The sequence below is a fragment of the Zeus faber genome (assembly GCF_960531495.2).
Source record: "Zeus faber genome assembly, chromosome: 20".
Classification (NCBI taxonomy): domain Eukaryota; kingdom Metazoa; phylum Chordata; class Actinopteri; order Zeiformes; family Zeidae; genus Zeus; species Zeus faber.
Genome location: NC_137207.1, coordinates 25,209,845 through 25,225,950, shown reverse-complemented (window position 1 = coordinate 25,225,950; position 16,106 = coordinate 25,209,845). Strand labels below are relative to the sequence as shown.

The 16,106-nt window shown below is 42.2% G+C and overlaps 2 protein-coding genes across 5 annotated transcripts in view; both read left to right on the top strand.

Moving 5' to 3' along the window:
• The first annotated feature begins 6,127 nt into the window (after positions 1 to 6,127).
• Positions 6,128 to 10,804, top strand: LOC307246083 (retinol dehydrogenase 13-like). Of its 2 annotated transcripts, none has more exons than XM_080021884.1 (7): positions 6,128 to 6,318; positions 7,240 to 7,358; positions 7,875 to 8,030; positions 8,112 to 8,216; positions 8,607 to 8,819; positions 9,194 to 9,295; positions 10,002 to 10,804. In XM_080021884.1, the coding sequence occupies exons 1-7, from the start codon at positions 6,254 to 6,256 to the stop codon at positions 10,271 to 10,273; spliced, it is 1,032 nt and encodes a 343-aa protein (XP_079878010.1). In that variant the 5' UTR covers positions 6,128 to 6,253; the 3' UTR covers positions 10,274 to 10,804. The 2 variants fall into 2 exon arrangements, with proteins under 2 accessions (XP_079878010.1, XP_079878009.1); XM_080021883.1 differs by having other exon boundaries at positions 8,607 to 8,823; positions 9,198 to 9,295.
• A 1,894-nt stretch (positions 10,805 to 12,698) lies between these two features.
• decr2 (2,4-dienoyl CoA reductase 2, peroxisomal) overlaps positions 12,699 to 16,106 on the top strand; it is a 5,520-nt gene continuing 2,112 nt past the window's right edge. For 2 of the 3 annotated variants that reach the window (XM_080020792.1, XM_080020793.1), the window contains exons 1-6: positions 12,748 to 12,887; positions 13,510 to 13,601; positions 14,254 to 14,322; positions 14,749 to 14,800; positions 14,900 to 15,035; positions 15,986 to 16,106. The exon at positions 15,986 to 16,106 is cut by the window's right edge and continues 4 nt beyond it. In XM_080020792.1, coding sequence (XP_079876918.1) covers positions 12,882 to 12,887; positions 13,510 to 13,601; positions 14,254 to 14,322; positions 14,749 to 14,800; positions 14,900 to 15,035; positions 15,986 to 16,106 — 476 coding nt within the window. In that variant the 5' untranslated portion in view covers positions 12,748 to 12,881. Of the gene's footprint in view, positions 12,888 to 13,509; positions 13,602 to 14,253; positions 14,323 to 14,748; positions 14,801 to 14,899; positions 15,036 to 15,985 lie in introns of all 3 variants that reach the window. The other variant, XM_080020794.1, reaches the window with a different exon arrangement.

Below are 16,106 nucleotides of genomic sequence, written 5' to 3'. Positions count from 1 at the left end.
GTGTGCTGCCACCAGAAAACAGAGTTTACCTTCCCTTCATGGAGATGATTCAGGATGAATGGATGGGTGAATGAATGAATGGGTGAATGGATGGATGGATGGATGAATGAAGGAATGAGTGAAGGAATTAATTGATGGGTGGATAGATGGATGGATGAATAAAGGAATGAATGAAGGAATTAATTGATGGGTGGATGGATGGATGGATGGATGGATGAATGAGTGAAAGAATGTATGAATTAATTAATTAATTAATGGATGATGGATGGATGAATGAATTGGTCGACAAATGACTGAATGAATGCATGAATGGATGGGTAGATCGGTGAATGAGTGGACGAATGGATGGATGACTGGGTGAATGAAGGAATGAAGAAATGAATGGATGGATGGATGGATTAATGGATGAATGAATGAATGAATGAATGCATGAATGAAAGGATTGATTTATGGATGGGTGGATGAAGGGATGAATAAATGTATTAATTAATGGATCCATGAATGAATGGATGGATGGATTGATTGATGATAGGTGGATGGGTGGATGGGTGGATGGATGGATGGATGGATAGATTGATGGATGGATGGATGAATTAATGAATTAATGAATAAATTAATGGATGAATGAACGAATGGGTTGATGAATGTATGGGTGGATGAATGAATGAATTAATGGATGGACGAATGGATGGATGGGCGAAGGGATTAATTAATGTTTTAATTAATTAATGTATGAATGATTGAATGGATGAGGGAATGAATGAATGATGGCTGGATGGATGAATGAACAAAATAATTAATAAATTGATAAATGGATGGGTGGATGGATGAATGAATAAATTAATAAGTGGAAGGACGGGTGGATGGATGGATGGATGAATGAATGAATGAATGAATGAGTGGATGGCTTAGAGTTGATATCATTCAGAGAGCGACGGCTTATGACAGGTGGAGGAAAGTCAGATCTCTCCTCACTCCTCTGAGCTGAAATCTCCACCCAGCTGCAGATCAGTTCGACAACAACGCCCCAGGTGGCGCCGGCGAGCCAACTTCCTGTCTGCGCAGGAGGGGCAAGCTGGCTTATCGCCTCAGGTCCTTTAAGCACGGTGACTTGACCAGCTGTCTCTGTTAGGTAACATGGAGGAAGGGCCCGGCGCCGCCCGCTCCGCCCAACGTCCCTCGCCAACCGCGGCACATCGGAGCCAGAGAAGAGGCGGAGGAAAAACAAAAACAAATAGAAACCAAGAAAAGCAGGGATCTCAGAAGCTACGTCAGAGAGGTGAGCCCAGGGTTGGTTTGGATGCGTCCGCTGGGATGGACGAGGGGTTGGGAGGATGGAGGGATGAGGAGGAGGTGGAGGAGTGAACGAGTGATGACGTGATGAAATGATGATTAATCGCTAATTTTAATACATAAAATGTATTTTTATTTTTAACATTTCAGAAACCGAGGCCAAGCAGCGTTCTAGAAGGAAGACACTCCATCCGGTAGAGAGATAGATAGATGGACAGATGGATAGATAGATAGATAGATGGACGGACAGACAGACAGACAGACGGATAGATAGATGGACAGACAGGTAGATAGATGGATGGACAGATAGACAGACGGACAGACAGACAGACAGACAGATAGATATGTAGATAGATAGATAGATAGATAGATAGATAGATAGATAGATAGATAGATAGATAGATAGATGGACAGACAGGTAGATAGATGGATGGACAGATGGACAGATGGACAGACAGACAGACAGACAGACAGACAGATAGATATGTAGATTGATAGATAGATAGATAGATAGATAGATAGATAGATAGATAGATAGATAGATAGATGATAGATAGATAGATAGATAGATAGATAGATAGATAGATAGATAGATAGATAGATAGATAGATAGATAGATAGATAGATAGATGGACAGACAGGTAGATAGATGGATGGACAGATGGACAGACGGACAGACAGACAGACAGACGGATAGATAGATAGATAGATAGATGGGATGGACAGACAGGTAGATAGATGGATGGACAGACAGACAGACAGACAGACAGACAGACAGACAGACAGACAGACAGAAAGACATAGATAGATGAAGAAGAAAGAAGAAGAAACAGAAGCAGTCTTTATTCGTCACACAACACACCACACTACATAGATAGATAGACAGATACTGTAGCTAGATGGACAGACAGGTAGATAGATGGATGGACAGATGGACAGACAGACAGACAGACAGACAGACAGACATAGATAGATAGATAGATAGATACTGTAGCTAGATGGACAGACAGGTAGATAGATAAACTGATGGATGGAGGGTTGCGGCAGCTCACATAAAAATAGGCAAAAATAAATAATAAGCAATAAGAATAAAAATAGGAAGATAATGACGTTATGCATTAAATCTAAGAATTGGTTGAAAAATAAATGTATACAAACCCAAAAATATAAAGAATCTATGATAGATCCAAAAATGTCCAATGAATGATAAATAATAAAGCCAAGCATATAAAATAAAGCAGAAAAAGAAGGGACAGTAGGTTCCATGCGGATAGAAAGGAATAAACAACAACAACAGTAATGGAGGCAGGAGGAGAGGTGCGAGGGAGGACCACACCCTTAATCATGTTACTAGAGAAGCTTCTGTGGGAGGCCACGCCCGAGGATCTAGAGTCTCATCTTGATGACCTCATCGGCTCTCATCCGACCTGACGATGGGAATTTAGATCAATGAAAGCGGGAGCGATGAACCGCTGCGACCAACCTCTCCACCCGACGCCGAAAAACGCCCCCAGAGCGTCCATCATGACTCCACCCAGACGCTCCAGATGTTTGAGGACCCAGAGCCATCACCCCAAGCGTGTACCCCAAGCATACTACGTAGTACATACCTTGTAGTCGGTCGAGTTAGTGTTTAGTGTGCCCGGAAACCACAGCATGCATGGAATGTGGAAAGGACCAGGATGAGCCAGTACTACATCTGGGGAAATATCGTAATATGCAAACACATATCCCACAGTGCATTGTGGGTCATGTGTTGTCATGACAACATGCTGACAGGGAGTGCAGCGGCAATGTCCGAGAAGATATCGATCTTTTTACTCACATTTTAAAGTACCAAGTATGTATGTAGTATGTAGTATCTAGTATGTAGTATGTATGTAGTACATAGTACCTGGTTGGTCTGTAGTATGTATGTAGTATGTATGTAGTACATAGTACCTAGTATTTATATAGTATGTAGTACATAGTACCTAGTATGTATGTAATATGTAGTACATAGTACCTAGTATCTATGTAGTATGTAGTGCATAGTACCTAGTATGTATGTAGTATGTAGTGTATAGTACCTAGTATGTATGTAGTACATAGTACCTAGTATATATGTAGTATGTAGGACATATAACATGAGGTGTGAAGAGGGATGGGAGAGGACGAGCTGAAAATAAGTGTCGGGTGGGGGCAACCATAAATCATTGTCGAGGTCAAATTTCCTACAGAGAGAGGAAGAAGGAGAGGAGGAGGTGAAGGAGGAGGAGAGGAGGAGCTCCTCCTCCTTCACCTCCTCATCCTCCTCCTCCTCCTCCTCCTCCTCCTCCTCCCTCAGACTCTTGTCCTACTTTGATTTGTTTTTACTTTTTGTTACTGTGTCACTTCACCTCCTCCACCCTCTCGGAGCGAGGGATGGCCTCCTTTTGTTGGGAACAAAGTGAGAGTGTGCTGTCCTGAAAATGGGTGGAGCATCGTTCCCACCACCCATCACCATCCATCACCATTCATCACCATCCATCATCATCCATCGCCATCCATCATCGTCCATCGCCATCCATCATCATCCATCGCCATCCATCATCATCCATTGCCATCCATCACCATCCATCACCATCCATCACCATCCATCACCATCCATCATCATCCACCACCATCCATCACCATCCATCACCATCCATCATCATCCACCACCATCCATCACCATCCATTATCATCCATCACCATCCATCGCCATCCATCACCATCCATCATCATCCACCGCCATCCATGGGCCTCCATCACCATTCATCACCATCCATCATCATCCATCACCATCCATCACCATCCATCACCATCCATCACCATCCATCATCATCCATCATCATCCATTGCCATCCATCACCATCCATCACCATCCATCACCATCCATCATCATCCATCGCCGTCCATTATCATCCATCACCATCCATCACATCCATGGGCCTCCATCACCATTCATCACCATCCATCATCATCCATCACCATCCATCACCATCCATCTGTCTGTCTGTCTGTCTGTCTGTCTGTCTGTGGCAGATCATCACTTTTTGCTGAGTGTCGTTTTAAACTTCAGACACTTGATGTCTGGAAATAAACACTGGAGTCACTGGAAGAATGTTTTATTTGTTCAACATAACATTGAACCACCTCCTCCTCCTCCTCCTCCTCCACCTCCTCCACCTCCTCCTCCTCCTCCACCTCCTCTTCCTGCTTCTTCTTGGAGACATTGTGAATAGACTCTCATACTGTCTAGTGTTATATATTATTGTTGTAGCCAACCCTTATCCTGGAGGGGGTTGGAGCCCACCCTGCATCCACCCCACCCTGCTCATCCTGGAGGGGGTTGGAGCCCACCCTACATCCACCCCACCCTGCTCATCCTGGAGGGGGTTGGAGCCCACCCTACATCCACCCCACCCTGCTCATCCTGGAGGGGGGGGGGGTTCTCTGGCCCCTTCTCAAGGTTTTAGGAGTTTCTCCCAAAGGCTTTGAGGAGTTTTGTCTTTGCCCGCGTGAGGCTTCAGACCCGGGGGGGAGGCCGTTGATTTCTCTGCGAAACGTGTGTTTTTGTCAAGCCGTATTAACACTGCGCCGTGATTAAAAGATGTCGAAATAAACCGGACTCCACTTGACTCGACGTGGCGTTGATTAGAATGCAGCGCGAGGATAATCCAGCTTAATCTGCCCGGCGCTGAAACGCTTGTGTTCAATTTCCCAATTAGAAAGAAGCAAGATGGTGGGGTGGGGCGCGTCCGGTGTTCGGAAGGAGCTTATCCGGGGCGGTGGTTAGGGTTGGGCTTAGGGAGGGAAATCGGGGCGGGGTCGGACCACGACGCCGACTGTGAAGGCCCCGGGCGCAAATAGCACAACATCCACTTTGAGCTTTTCTTTGGAACACTACACCGACGCTGCGGCTGCGTGCTGTTGCCTGTCTGTCCCCCTCGGCTGTGTCATGTGTGTATAGATTTGGGGATCTGGTCGTCTTTCGCTCCATCTTGGCCAACTTTCTGCCGGGCTCATCCCTCTCACTTATTTCTCGTTTGGGCTTAGCGGGGTCAACGCAGGACGGATATCTCCAGTACATCGGTGGCGACGCTCACGATTTCAACGAGGCTCGTGCTTTTCCTTCGGTGGTGAAAATCAAAACGTGGGGCGGTGCCATCCAGAATTAAAGGGACTTTGGGGCTGGACTGGAGTTAATCCACATAGCCCTCATAAGACCCGTGGAGTGGGACTTTTTACCATCGGTGCAACATTAAGCCTTAAATTAAACACCCGCAGGCGAAACGGGAGAAGAATATAATTAGAAAGAAGTAAACGGATTATTCACCCGCACTCCTGAATTTAATGGGAAAGACATTAGTTTAGAGACAATGTCCGTGCTGAAATCAATTATTTGAATGTGCTTTTTGAATATATATTTTTTCTCGTAGAATTAATGTATACATGTAATATATGTCTATTTAGTATTTTTATTCTATTCATTTATTTGTATCCACTATTGTTTTGATGTTGAGCTGATGATATCAAATTGAATCTAATGTCGTCTAAAACATACAGGCATTTATTAATTGTCGTTGTCGTTAGGAATGCTGAAAAAAAACTGCTGCATACGGTCATACCTTGGATAAATACATTTATTGTATTGTTCTTTTTTTCAAGACGGTCGTTTGGGTTCTGTAACTTCTCGTAAAAAAAAAAACAAAAAAAACTAATTGAAAATTTTACGGTAAAACCGCGTTTCCCAGAATGCAACACGCCCCTCGTCGCCGGGCCGGCGTGCGGTACGTCATCAACCCGCGCCTCCCGTCATGTCTCCCGTCATGTCTCCTCGCTCCAGAGACTCGACCCAAACCTGAAATAACGTGTAAAACTGGACTTTCTGTCGATTGTTTTCTGATAAATATGAATATAATATAAAACAATAAAATATCAATATATCACGGATGTAATGAGTAAATATATTTTTCCCGTTTCCGTGTTTGGAACGGTGTTTGGCTGCGCTGTATTACTCAAGTGAGTATTAAGCTGTTTTGTGTTTTGGCATCTTATGATTTTGAATTTAATATTATATCTATACCTCACATAATATCACTCAAAACACCATGTTCATCACGTTGAAATATAATAACAATAATAACAATAATAATAATAATAATAATAATAATGATAATATAATAATGTGACACCAACACATGTTCGTTGTTTACATTCAGCACTTTTTTACTATTTTGTACGAGGTGTATTATTATTTATCATACTATTTGTATTACCGTTTTACACTTTATATACTTTTATACTTTTTATTCTTTAAAAAACGAATTACTTGTTTATAAAATTGTATTATCTTGCTATTTTTTATGTTTCGTTACTGTTTTTTTTTATTTTTTGACTAAAGTATGTTGTTGGTTTATATTGTGGCTGTTTCTTGAAATTGAACATTTCATCAGAACTGTCGAATATGACAGCTGCAACTTTTATTTTTAACTTTATTTTAAGTGGGTGAATAACCCATTAAACACTGTCTCTTTGTCAAAATGTATGAAGTTAGTATTGGTTTTGTTTGGGTTTCCTAGTGTTTAGTAAAAACTCTTGATCTGTGTTTGTTATTACGTTCAGTGCTGTGAATTAAAATTACAATTAAAATAGTTAATTCACGTGTTTCTCAAATAGGGTATTTGTCCGCCTAGGAGTACTGCAGGGGGGACTAGGAAAAATGTAAACGTGTTAACCACATACGATGCACATACAGTACATCAATAATGTGGATTTTCTTTTTTTTCTCCAAATGCCACTGAAAATGACTGACTACCAACCTGGATTTATCAAGAGATGACACAACTCAGAAGAAATGTTCTTTAACTAGCTGCCTTCTTCAGGGTTTTATTAAATGACTCCATCTTTCTTTCTTTCTTTCTTTCTGTGTGTCTCCTGCAGGAACCATGTGACCGGGGGCCCATGCCCCAGCAGCGCCACCATCCGGGGGAAGACGGTCGTCATCACGGGAGCGAACAGTGGCATCGGGAAGGAGACGGCTCGAGAGCTGGCCAGGAGGGGTGAGGTCTGGCTTGTATGGCTATGATTATGATTGACTATGATTGTGGTATAATGATCTGTCTCCACCAGCCTTCCATGATTACATTCTGTCCATCCACCCAGAACGTAGTGGTTAGAATATTAAGAATATCAATATTATTGTACATTTTCAGTTGCAATATAAATTAGATCATTGATTTTCAAGATCCTGTGTTTTTTAATTGTCAGTCCCTGAAACGGTACATATCTTTTTTTCTTAAAAAATATATATTAAAACATTTTTTCAGCTGATCTCCAAAACATTGTATGTACAAAACCTCAAAAGAATATGTACAAATGTAACCCCAAAAATTTATTAAAGTATTCAAACAATTCTGATATAATTTTAATGTAACTTCAACTCATCGAAAGGTGTTCATTTTTTAAGTGAGAGATTCAACTTTCAGAATCACCAAGTCTGGTTTTCATCCGTCGCTTTGTGAAAACAGAGAATATATGTATACATGTAATTTTTATAATTGTTACCATGACAACAGGAGGCAGGATCATTATGGGATGTCGGGATATGGAGAAGTGCGAAGCCGCCGCCAAAGACATTAGAGGGAAAACCCTGAACCCCAACGTGTTCGCACGTCACCTGGACCTGGCGTCCATCCAGTCCATCCGCCGCTTTGCAGACACCGTCACACGAGGTGCACCACCCGCTTCGCTCCACAATATCCAGATCAATAAAAACACGATTACAAAATGTATTAATACTGATGTGTTTTCAGAAGAGCAGCGTGTGGATATCTTGATAAACAACGCAGGAGTGATGAGGTGTCCAGCGGGGAAGACCGAGGACGGATTCGACATCCAGTTTGGGGTCAACCATCTAGGTATTAATATTATATTTATATTTACAAATATATATTTTATTTTAATTTATATTCGTGTATATATATGTGTGTATGGACTTCTATAAGGTTCTAAAATTTAGCATTTTTATGAATTGAATTGTATTAATATTATAATTATCATAAGATTCTGGGGCATTTGATTACACATTAGAACACTATTACTTCACAATTATTACACTATTATTACACATTATTTCCCATCTAACGCTGTTATTACACCAAGACGTTGCCAAAGAAATTATCATATAAGACAATTTGTTCCCCGATCTTTGCATTGCAGCAACAAAATAACAACCAAATAATCGTATGGATTACCATCTTAATCCTCGGCTGTTTGTTCAGTATTGTGGGCGTGTCGTCTTCCTGCAGGCCACTTCCTGTTGACCAACCTGCTGTTGGACAAGCTGAGAGACTCCGCCCCCAGCCGGGTGATCACGCTGGCCTCGCTCGCCCACATCGTGGGGGAGATAGACTTCGCCGACCTCAACTGGGAGCGCAGGAAGTTCGACACCAAGATGGCGTACTGCCAGAGCAAGCTGGCCAACGTGCTGTTCACCAGGGAGCTGGCCCGCCGCCTGCAAGGCCAGTCCGGGGGCGTGGCCGTGGGCGTGGAGACTTTATTCATCCATCACAGAATCACATTTGTGTACTCTATATATATTTGACTATTTCTCTTTTGTATATTTCGGCAATTTTTTATTTTTTTATTATTATTATTATTATTTTTATTATTATTATTATTATATTTGTTTTTATATTTATTTCTTATTATTTATTTTATTTTTTTCAGACAGTTTTACACACTAATCCTCACCGTGACAAATTGCTGGAACATGTAAACGCACCTGGCGGGATAAAAACCCTGATTCTTATTCTGATTTGGTAATATCAAACTCTGTGTGTGTGTGTGTGTGTGTGTGTGTGTGTGTGTGTGTGTGTGTGTGTGTGGCTGGCAGGTAGCGGCGTCACGGTGAACGCCGTGCACCCGGGCGTGGTCGCCACGGAGCTGGGCCGCCACACCGGCCTCCACCGCTCTCACTTCTCCAGCTCCGTGCTCAGTGAGTGTCCTGCGTCATGATTGGATTCATTCACTGAGTGGATTAAACCAACGACTCTGACGGCGGATCAGTCCAATCGAGGTTGTGGAGGGAAAGCCGGGAGGCTCGGGTCCAATTTGAAAGTCAAGTGAAAATAAAAGTTAAACAAAATCTAAAATTAAAGTTTGGTGCAGCAGGATTTATCTTGATTTAAACCAGGTTTGAATTTCGGGTTGTCCAGGTTGGTGCAATTATTACACATTATTACACTATAACTGCACATTATTACACCATATTACACATACTTTTATTATTATTTATTATTATTATTATATGTTATTATTATTTTTTTCATTATTATGCTGTTATTAGACATTAAACTATTACTACACAATATTACACAATATGACAGTATTACTACACAAGGTTACACTATTATAACATTATTACGCTATTAGTACACAAATATGACAATATTACTATGCAATATTAAGTGATATTGCACATTATAACACAATTATTATACTATAATTAAGCTGTTATTACACAATATTACAATTACACTATTATCACTATTATGTTTATTACATATGCATTAAAATCATTAAAATCATAAAACCAAGTCCAGCTTCTTCCACATGTTTTATATCCAGATGGGAGTTTCGTATCATTAATATTCTAAAAGCGATACTTCAACCTGATACCAGTATCCGCATCCTCCCCCCAGGTCCAGTGTTCTCCCTGCTGGTGAAGGGCCCCAAGCTGGGGGCCCAGCCCAGCGTCTACCTGGCCGTGGCCGAGGAGCTGGAGGGCGTGACGGGGCGCTACTACGACGTGATGACGGAGAAGGAGCCGGCCCCCCGGGCCCTGGACCCCGAGGCCGCCCGCCGGCTCTGGGAGGAGAGCAGCCGGCTGGTGGGCCTGGACCCGGACCGGGATGAGGGCCGGGACCAGAACTGCTCAACGAGCCCACAAAGAAACCAAGGACCCAGAACGTAGCCCTGCTGAACCCCACCCTGAGCTGCATGGGGCAGCGGGACCCGCTAAGGCCTGGATCCTGGGTCTGTGGGGCTACGTCAGGCCTGATCTGGACCTGGTGGGCCTGGTGGGTCTGGTGGACCTGATATGAGGGGATTTGGTGCATAGAGGCCTGAGCAGTGGTGGGAAAAGTACTTTCCTTAAAGTGATTAAAGCTGTTTGCATGAGCTGGAGGGAACCTGAGCAGCGACTCAGTACAAGTTGAAGGTATTTCCACTTTACTGGATTCCAAACTAAATCTTATTTAAACCTCAATATATTTACCCAGAGTAGCGGCGAGGCCTCCTCCCTTCACAGGCTTTGCAGGAATAACAACATTAAGGAGTCCTCTCCCACAGCCGTCCAGATGAGGCTCAGCGCTTACAATGTCAAAATGAAGTTTGTTCTTTGTGAATTCTCACTGTATTATTATTAAGTCGAGTCAAAGAGAAACAAATAAATGATTTATCTTCCAAATGATATATTTAGATTAAACAAAAAAAATGGTAAAACCTCTAGTACTAGTCGTGAATGGAAGTTGTTAGAGTTGAATAAAAAACTATAAAAACCTTGATGAGGGTCTGATGGAGGAGTTTTATTTTTCTCCAGTGACGACGCACTTTCCTTTCTTTCCACATGTTAGATTCTATTTTTATTTGGGGGAAAATAGATTTGGTGTTTAAGTGCGTGACACTGGTAAAGATCTTTGTCATCCAAATTAATTTTGCTTATAAAATGTATTTTATAAGCGCCTTGGTTATGAATCAGCAGGACAGACAAAACAGCGTCTGTGCGAAACAGCGACCTCTGCTGGTGACAGTTGTAGCTGCAGCGCGACGTGAAGAGAGCCACAGGAAAGGCTTTTCATTACGATTTCAGCAAGAAAAACGTTTCATCGGCTGCGTTTCACACCACGTTCGCGGCCACAGTGAAATAGTGTTGGGCTGGATTCAGTAAAGTTTCATCTGTGGTTCAAAAATTAGGAAAAAAAAGTCTAATAAATCACAACATAAGTTCCCATGGTGCCTGGTGATGGTGGTGGTGGTGGTGGTCGTGATGGTGCCTGGTGATGAGAGCATGGTTCGAATTACGGGACCCCCCAAGAGAGGTAAAATCAACAGGTTGGGGTCGAAAAGTTCATATCTCCTTCTTACCTGTAATCTTAAACATATATATTTATATATTTATATTTTTTAATTTAATCAATTTCCCATATTCATGCCTGGAAGAAGCCTGTATTCGATTTTAGACACCCCTAATGTGGGCGGTACCATCCACCACGTTGAGCATTGCGCTCTAGCTCAGACCAGAGCCATCCTTTTTTCCAAACAAACCAAATAAAATCTGTGTTTTTATTGTAAATTTATCACTTTTTATTTTTAGTATATTTACTATTTTTAGAGCTTATAGAGCTTATTTTGCGTAGTCTCCAGGTGTCATGACATTTCCTGCATATATGTATGATCGTATGTATATGTATGTGACAAATAACCTCTTGAATCTTGAACTTTAACTTAAACATCCCTGATAGAAACCAGCAGGATGCTCAGGGTGGTCAGGTAGGTCAGGATGGTCAGGTGGGTCTGAATGGTCAGGTGGGTCAGGTAGGTCAGGATGGTCAGGTGGGTCAGGATGGTCAGGGTGAACTCGATGGTCAGGGTGATCAGGATGGTCAGGTGGGTCAGGGTGGTCAGGTGGGTCAGGAGGGTCAGGGTGAACTGGATGGTCAGGGTGGTCAGGATGGTCAGGTGGGTCAGGGTGGTCAGGTGGGTCAGGAGGGTCAGGGTGAACTCGATGGTCAGGGTGATCAGGATGGTCAGGTGGGTCAGGTGGGTCAGGGTGGTCAGGTGGGTCAGGAGGGTCAGGGTGAACTGGATGGTCAGGTGGGTCAGGGTGGTCAGGTGGGTCAGGAGGGTCAGGGTGAACTGGATGGTCAGGTGGGTCAGGATGGTCAGGTGGGTCAGGAGGGTCAGGTGGGTCAGGAGGGTCAGGGTGAACTCGATGGTCAGGGTGATCAGGATGGTCAGGTGGGTCAGGTGGGTCAGGGTGGTCAAGTAGGTCAGGAGGGTCAGGGTGAACTGGATGGTCAGGTGGGTCAGGATGGTCAGGGTGATCAGGATAGTCAGGTGGGTCAGGGTGGTCAGGTAGGTCAGGAGGGTCAGGGTGAACTGGATGGTCAGGTGGGTCAGGATGGTCAGGATGGTCAGGGTGATCAGGATAGTCAGGTGGGTCAGGTGGGTCAAGCGGCCCCCTTAGGTGGTGCTGCCTCCCCGTGGCAGGGACTTGTACTGCAACCACTTAAAATAAACTCAATTTGTTGCGATTCCGAGCGGTGGCCGCTGGGTGGCAGCACTGCTCCACCACCCAGTCCCCACCCCCAGAGGACTCCCTTTCCCAGAATGCAACGCGCGCGGTTTGCGGAAAACAGGACGATCCAAAGTTCAGAGCGGGGTCGGAGTCGGAAGCAGCAACTCGTGTCTCAGTCTGACAAACTGTTTCGAATATAAAGAAGGTTTTTCATCTAAACAAAGGTTTGTTACCGAGTTCATCACTTCAATGATAGAAGGAACGCAACTTTGCGGTTTGTTTCATGCAGGTACGAGAACTAAGTGGACCGAACCAACTGAACCAACTGACTGCAGTTGGTACAGTCCACTGGGCTCATTTTATATATATATGACATCATATATTCTTCATTTTATATATATATGACATCATATATTCTTCATTTTATATATATATGACATCATATATTCTGCATTATATGTATATGACATAATATATTCTTCATTTTATATATATATATGACATCATATATTCTGCATTATATGTATATGACATAATATATTCTTCATTTTATATATATATGACATCATATATTCTGCATTTTAAATATATTATATATTCAGCATGTTATATATGATATTATATATTATACATTTTAATATGTTCCGCATTTTATATATATGATATTGTATATTCTTTATTTTATAAATATATGACATAATATATTCTGCTTTTTATAAATATATATGACATAATATATTCTGCATTTTATATACGTATTTTTAGTATTTTTAGAGCTTATAGAGCTTATTGTGTGTGACCGTATGTATATGTATGTGACAAATTAACCTTTTGAACTTGAACATTCCATCATATTTTCTGCATTTGAATATTTTCTTCATTTGAATTCTTTTGAAATGTGTTTCCCGCAGGTCAGAATGTCAGCAGAGCCGCAGCCTGAGGATGTGCAGACTGACGACTGCATGACTTCGTACACACACATCTACTCCCCTGATTTACTTAAGTAAGTAGAGTAGTTGACAAGGGAGCAGGTCGGAGCGGCAGTCCACCAGCGTCAGGTCCATCCTCAAGTCACACGTTCCTCTAAATGTGTTTCCACTTCGACACGCTTTCCTGAGACTCATGTCAGTGTGAATCTGTTTTATTTGTAAGATAAAACTTGGTACATCTCAGGTGTCACAGCATCAAACACAGTGCAAGTCGGGAAAGGGACGAGAAGTAAGATGGAGATTAAAAAAAAATCAATAAATGAATACAAATGTATAATATATGAAATAAAAGAATATATGAAATAGGAAGAACTACTTTTTTTTCATGTTCAAGGAATGAGTCTTGGTATTGGGCAGATCACATTGACAATAACATTACAAAGCGTAACAATCTATAAGACAATATATATATACACAATATACAACCATATATTCACATATTCAGAATACATAAAAATGAAAAAGGCTGTAGGTTTAGCTAGAAAAATAAATACAGTTGGTGACTATTCTGTACAGAATGAATGAATGAATATACAATGTTAAAACACAGATATGATCTATGGATACATCATGGTTTATATTATTCACAATTTATTGCACATATTGTGAGCACGGTTTGGAAATCCTTAAATTAAGTTTGTGACATTTTCCTTTTTTCCCTTTTAGGGATCAAGTGGCTTTCATAACGGGCGGAGGATCGGGCATCGGCTTCCGAATCGCTGAGGTGCTGATGAGGTGGGAGCCGACTTTAATCTGTTCACCCACTAAGGAGCCATGTTTTTATCCACCTGTTGGAGGCTCGCTCAGTGGCATCTCCACCCCCTCCACCCCTTCCACCCTCTACATCCCCTCCAGCCCTTCCATGCTCTCTATCCCCTCCAGCCCCTCCATCCCTTCCATCCGCTCCGTCACTGATATTAATTGCTTTTATGAATATTCAGTGTATTTAAGGATTGAAGGGCCTTTCAGGCTGTAATCTCTGACCTTTCACCCCTGACATCCACTCTGATCATATTTGGATAAGAATATTTAAGTTCTATTATTTGATAAATATTTTTGTTATTATTAATGAACATTAATAATAATTGGTTTTATTATTAATAACAATAGATTATTATTATGTATTACTATTTTTTATTTACTTTTACTTTTTCCTTCCAGACACGGCTGTGACACGGTCATCGCCAGCAGGAACCTGGACAAGCTCCGAGAGGTGGCCATTGATTTCTATCTCATTTAAATGTGACCTCCCGGTGTCGGTGTTGCATTCGTTGTAGCAGAATTCCCCGCATTTACCACGAATCCTCTGCAGGCGTCTGAGAAGCTGCGTGCGGCGTCCGGGCGCCGCTGCCTCCCCGTGCACGTGGACGTGCGGCGGCCGGAGACCATCTCCGACGCCGTGGACGAGACGCTGAAGCAGCTGGGACGCATCGACATCCTGGTCAACAGTACGTCAATGATGGGATGGAACACTGTGTAGTCCAATAAAATTAAATATACAATTCATATAATAATAATATTAATAATAATAATAATAATAATAATAATAATAATAATAATAGTAATTAATATTAATATAACATTTAATATACAATCAAACAATTAAATATACAGTATGTAAAATGTAATAAAAAATATTAAAATACAGTACTTTACTTCCAGGATCAAATAAAATAAACTTAATGTATTATTAGGGCTAGAATAAAATCTAAATCAAAAATAGAAAAAAGTGTGTGTGTGTGAGACTTTATATGACTTTTATAAAGTCACATGAATTAATTAGACTTCACACCACTGACTGATTTGACTTTGAGTCCGTCTCACTCCCTCTCTCTCTTTATTACATCGTCCACATGAGCAAAGGTGTTAAAGGTGTAAAAGGTTTAAAGGTGTAAAAGGATTAAATGTGTAAAAGGTGACTGTGTAAAGAAGTATTTGGATCAGAGGTGATAAGTCGGGGTAGGGTGTGTTGAACATTCAGGTTTGAACTCCCTGGGCTGCAGTTCACCTGGTGTCAAACTGCACCTGCAGAACACGCTGAACGGCTGTTTGTTATCAAGTGAAGGAAATATGAAATATTAAAACAAAAAGGGAGATCAATGTGCCGTCTCTTCCTTTTGTCGGATACAAGATATTTATTCAGATTTATGGAGAGAGAACGTCTTCATTTTGGGCTTTTGGTGCCGCTGGTTTTTGAGCTGTGAAGCGCTTCCCTCGTCGACCGCCGGGGGGCGCTGTGTTGGTGCTGAATCACTTATTCGTCAAAATGTGGAAAGTAGGACATGTCTCCAAAATGAAAGATAATAAAGTGCAGGAGGCCTTTATCGGGAGCACGGTTAGCATGTAGGCCAGCTCCCGGGCGTCGTCCTCTGATCCTGTTTCCTGTTTCCTGTTCCAGACGCGGCGGGGAACTTCCTGTGCCCGGCGTCGGCGCTGTCCTTCAACGCCTTCAGGACGGTGATGGAGATCGACACGGTGGGGACGTTCAACACCAGCAAGGTGGTGTTCGACAAGTGGTT

What these genes read in the sequence shown, in the direction of transcription:
- LOC307246083 (XM_080021884.1), top strand. Translation starts at nt 6,254, where the DNA reads ATGAGTAAATATATTTTTCCCGTTTCCGTGTTTGGAACGGTGTTTGGC. An exon ending in TCGAGAGCTGGCCAGGAGGG is followed by an intron (nt 7,359 to 7,874) that starts GTGAGGTCTGGC and finishes CCATGACAACAG; the next exon opens with GAGGCAGGATCATTATGGGA. An exon ending in TGCAGACACCGTCACACGAG is followed by an intron (nt 8,031 to 8,111) that starts GTGCACCACCCG and finishes ATGTGTTTTCAG; the next exon opens with AAGAGCAGCGTGTGGATATC.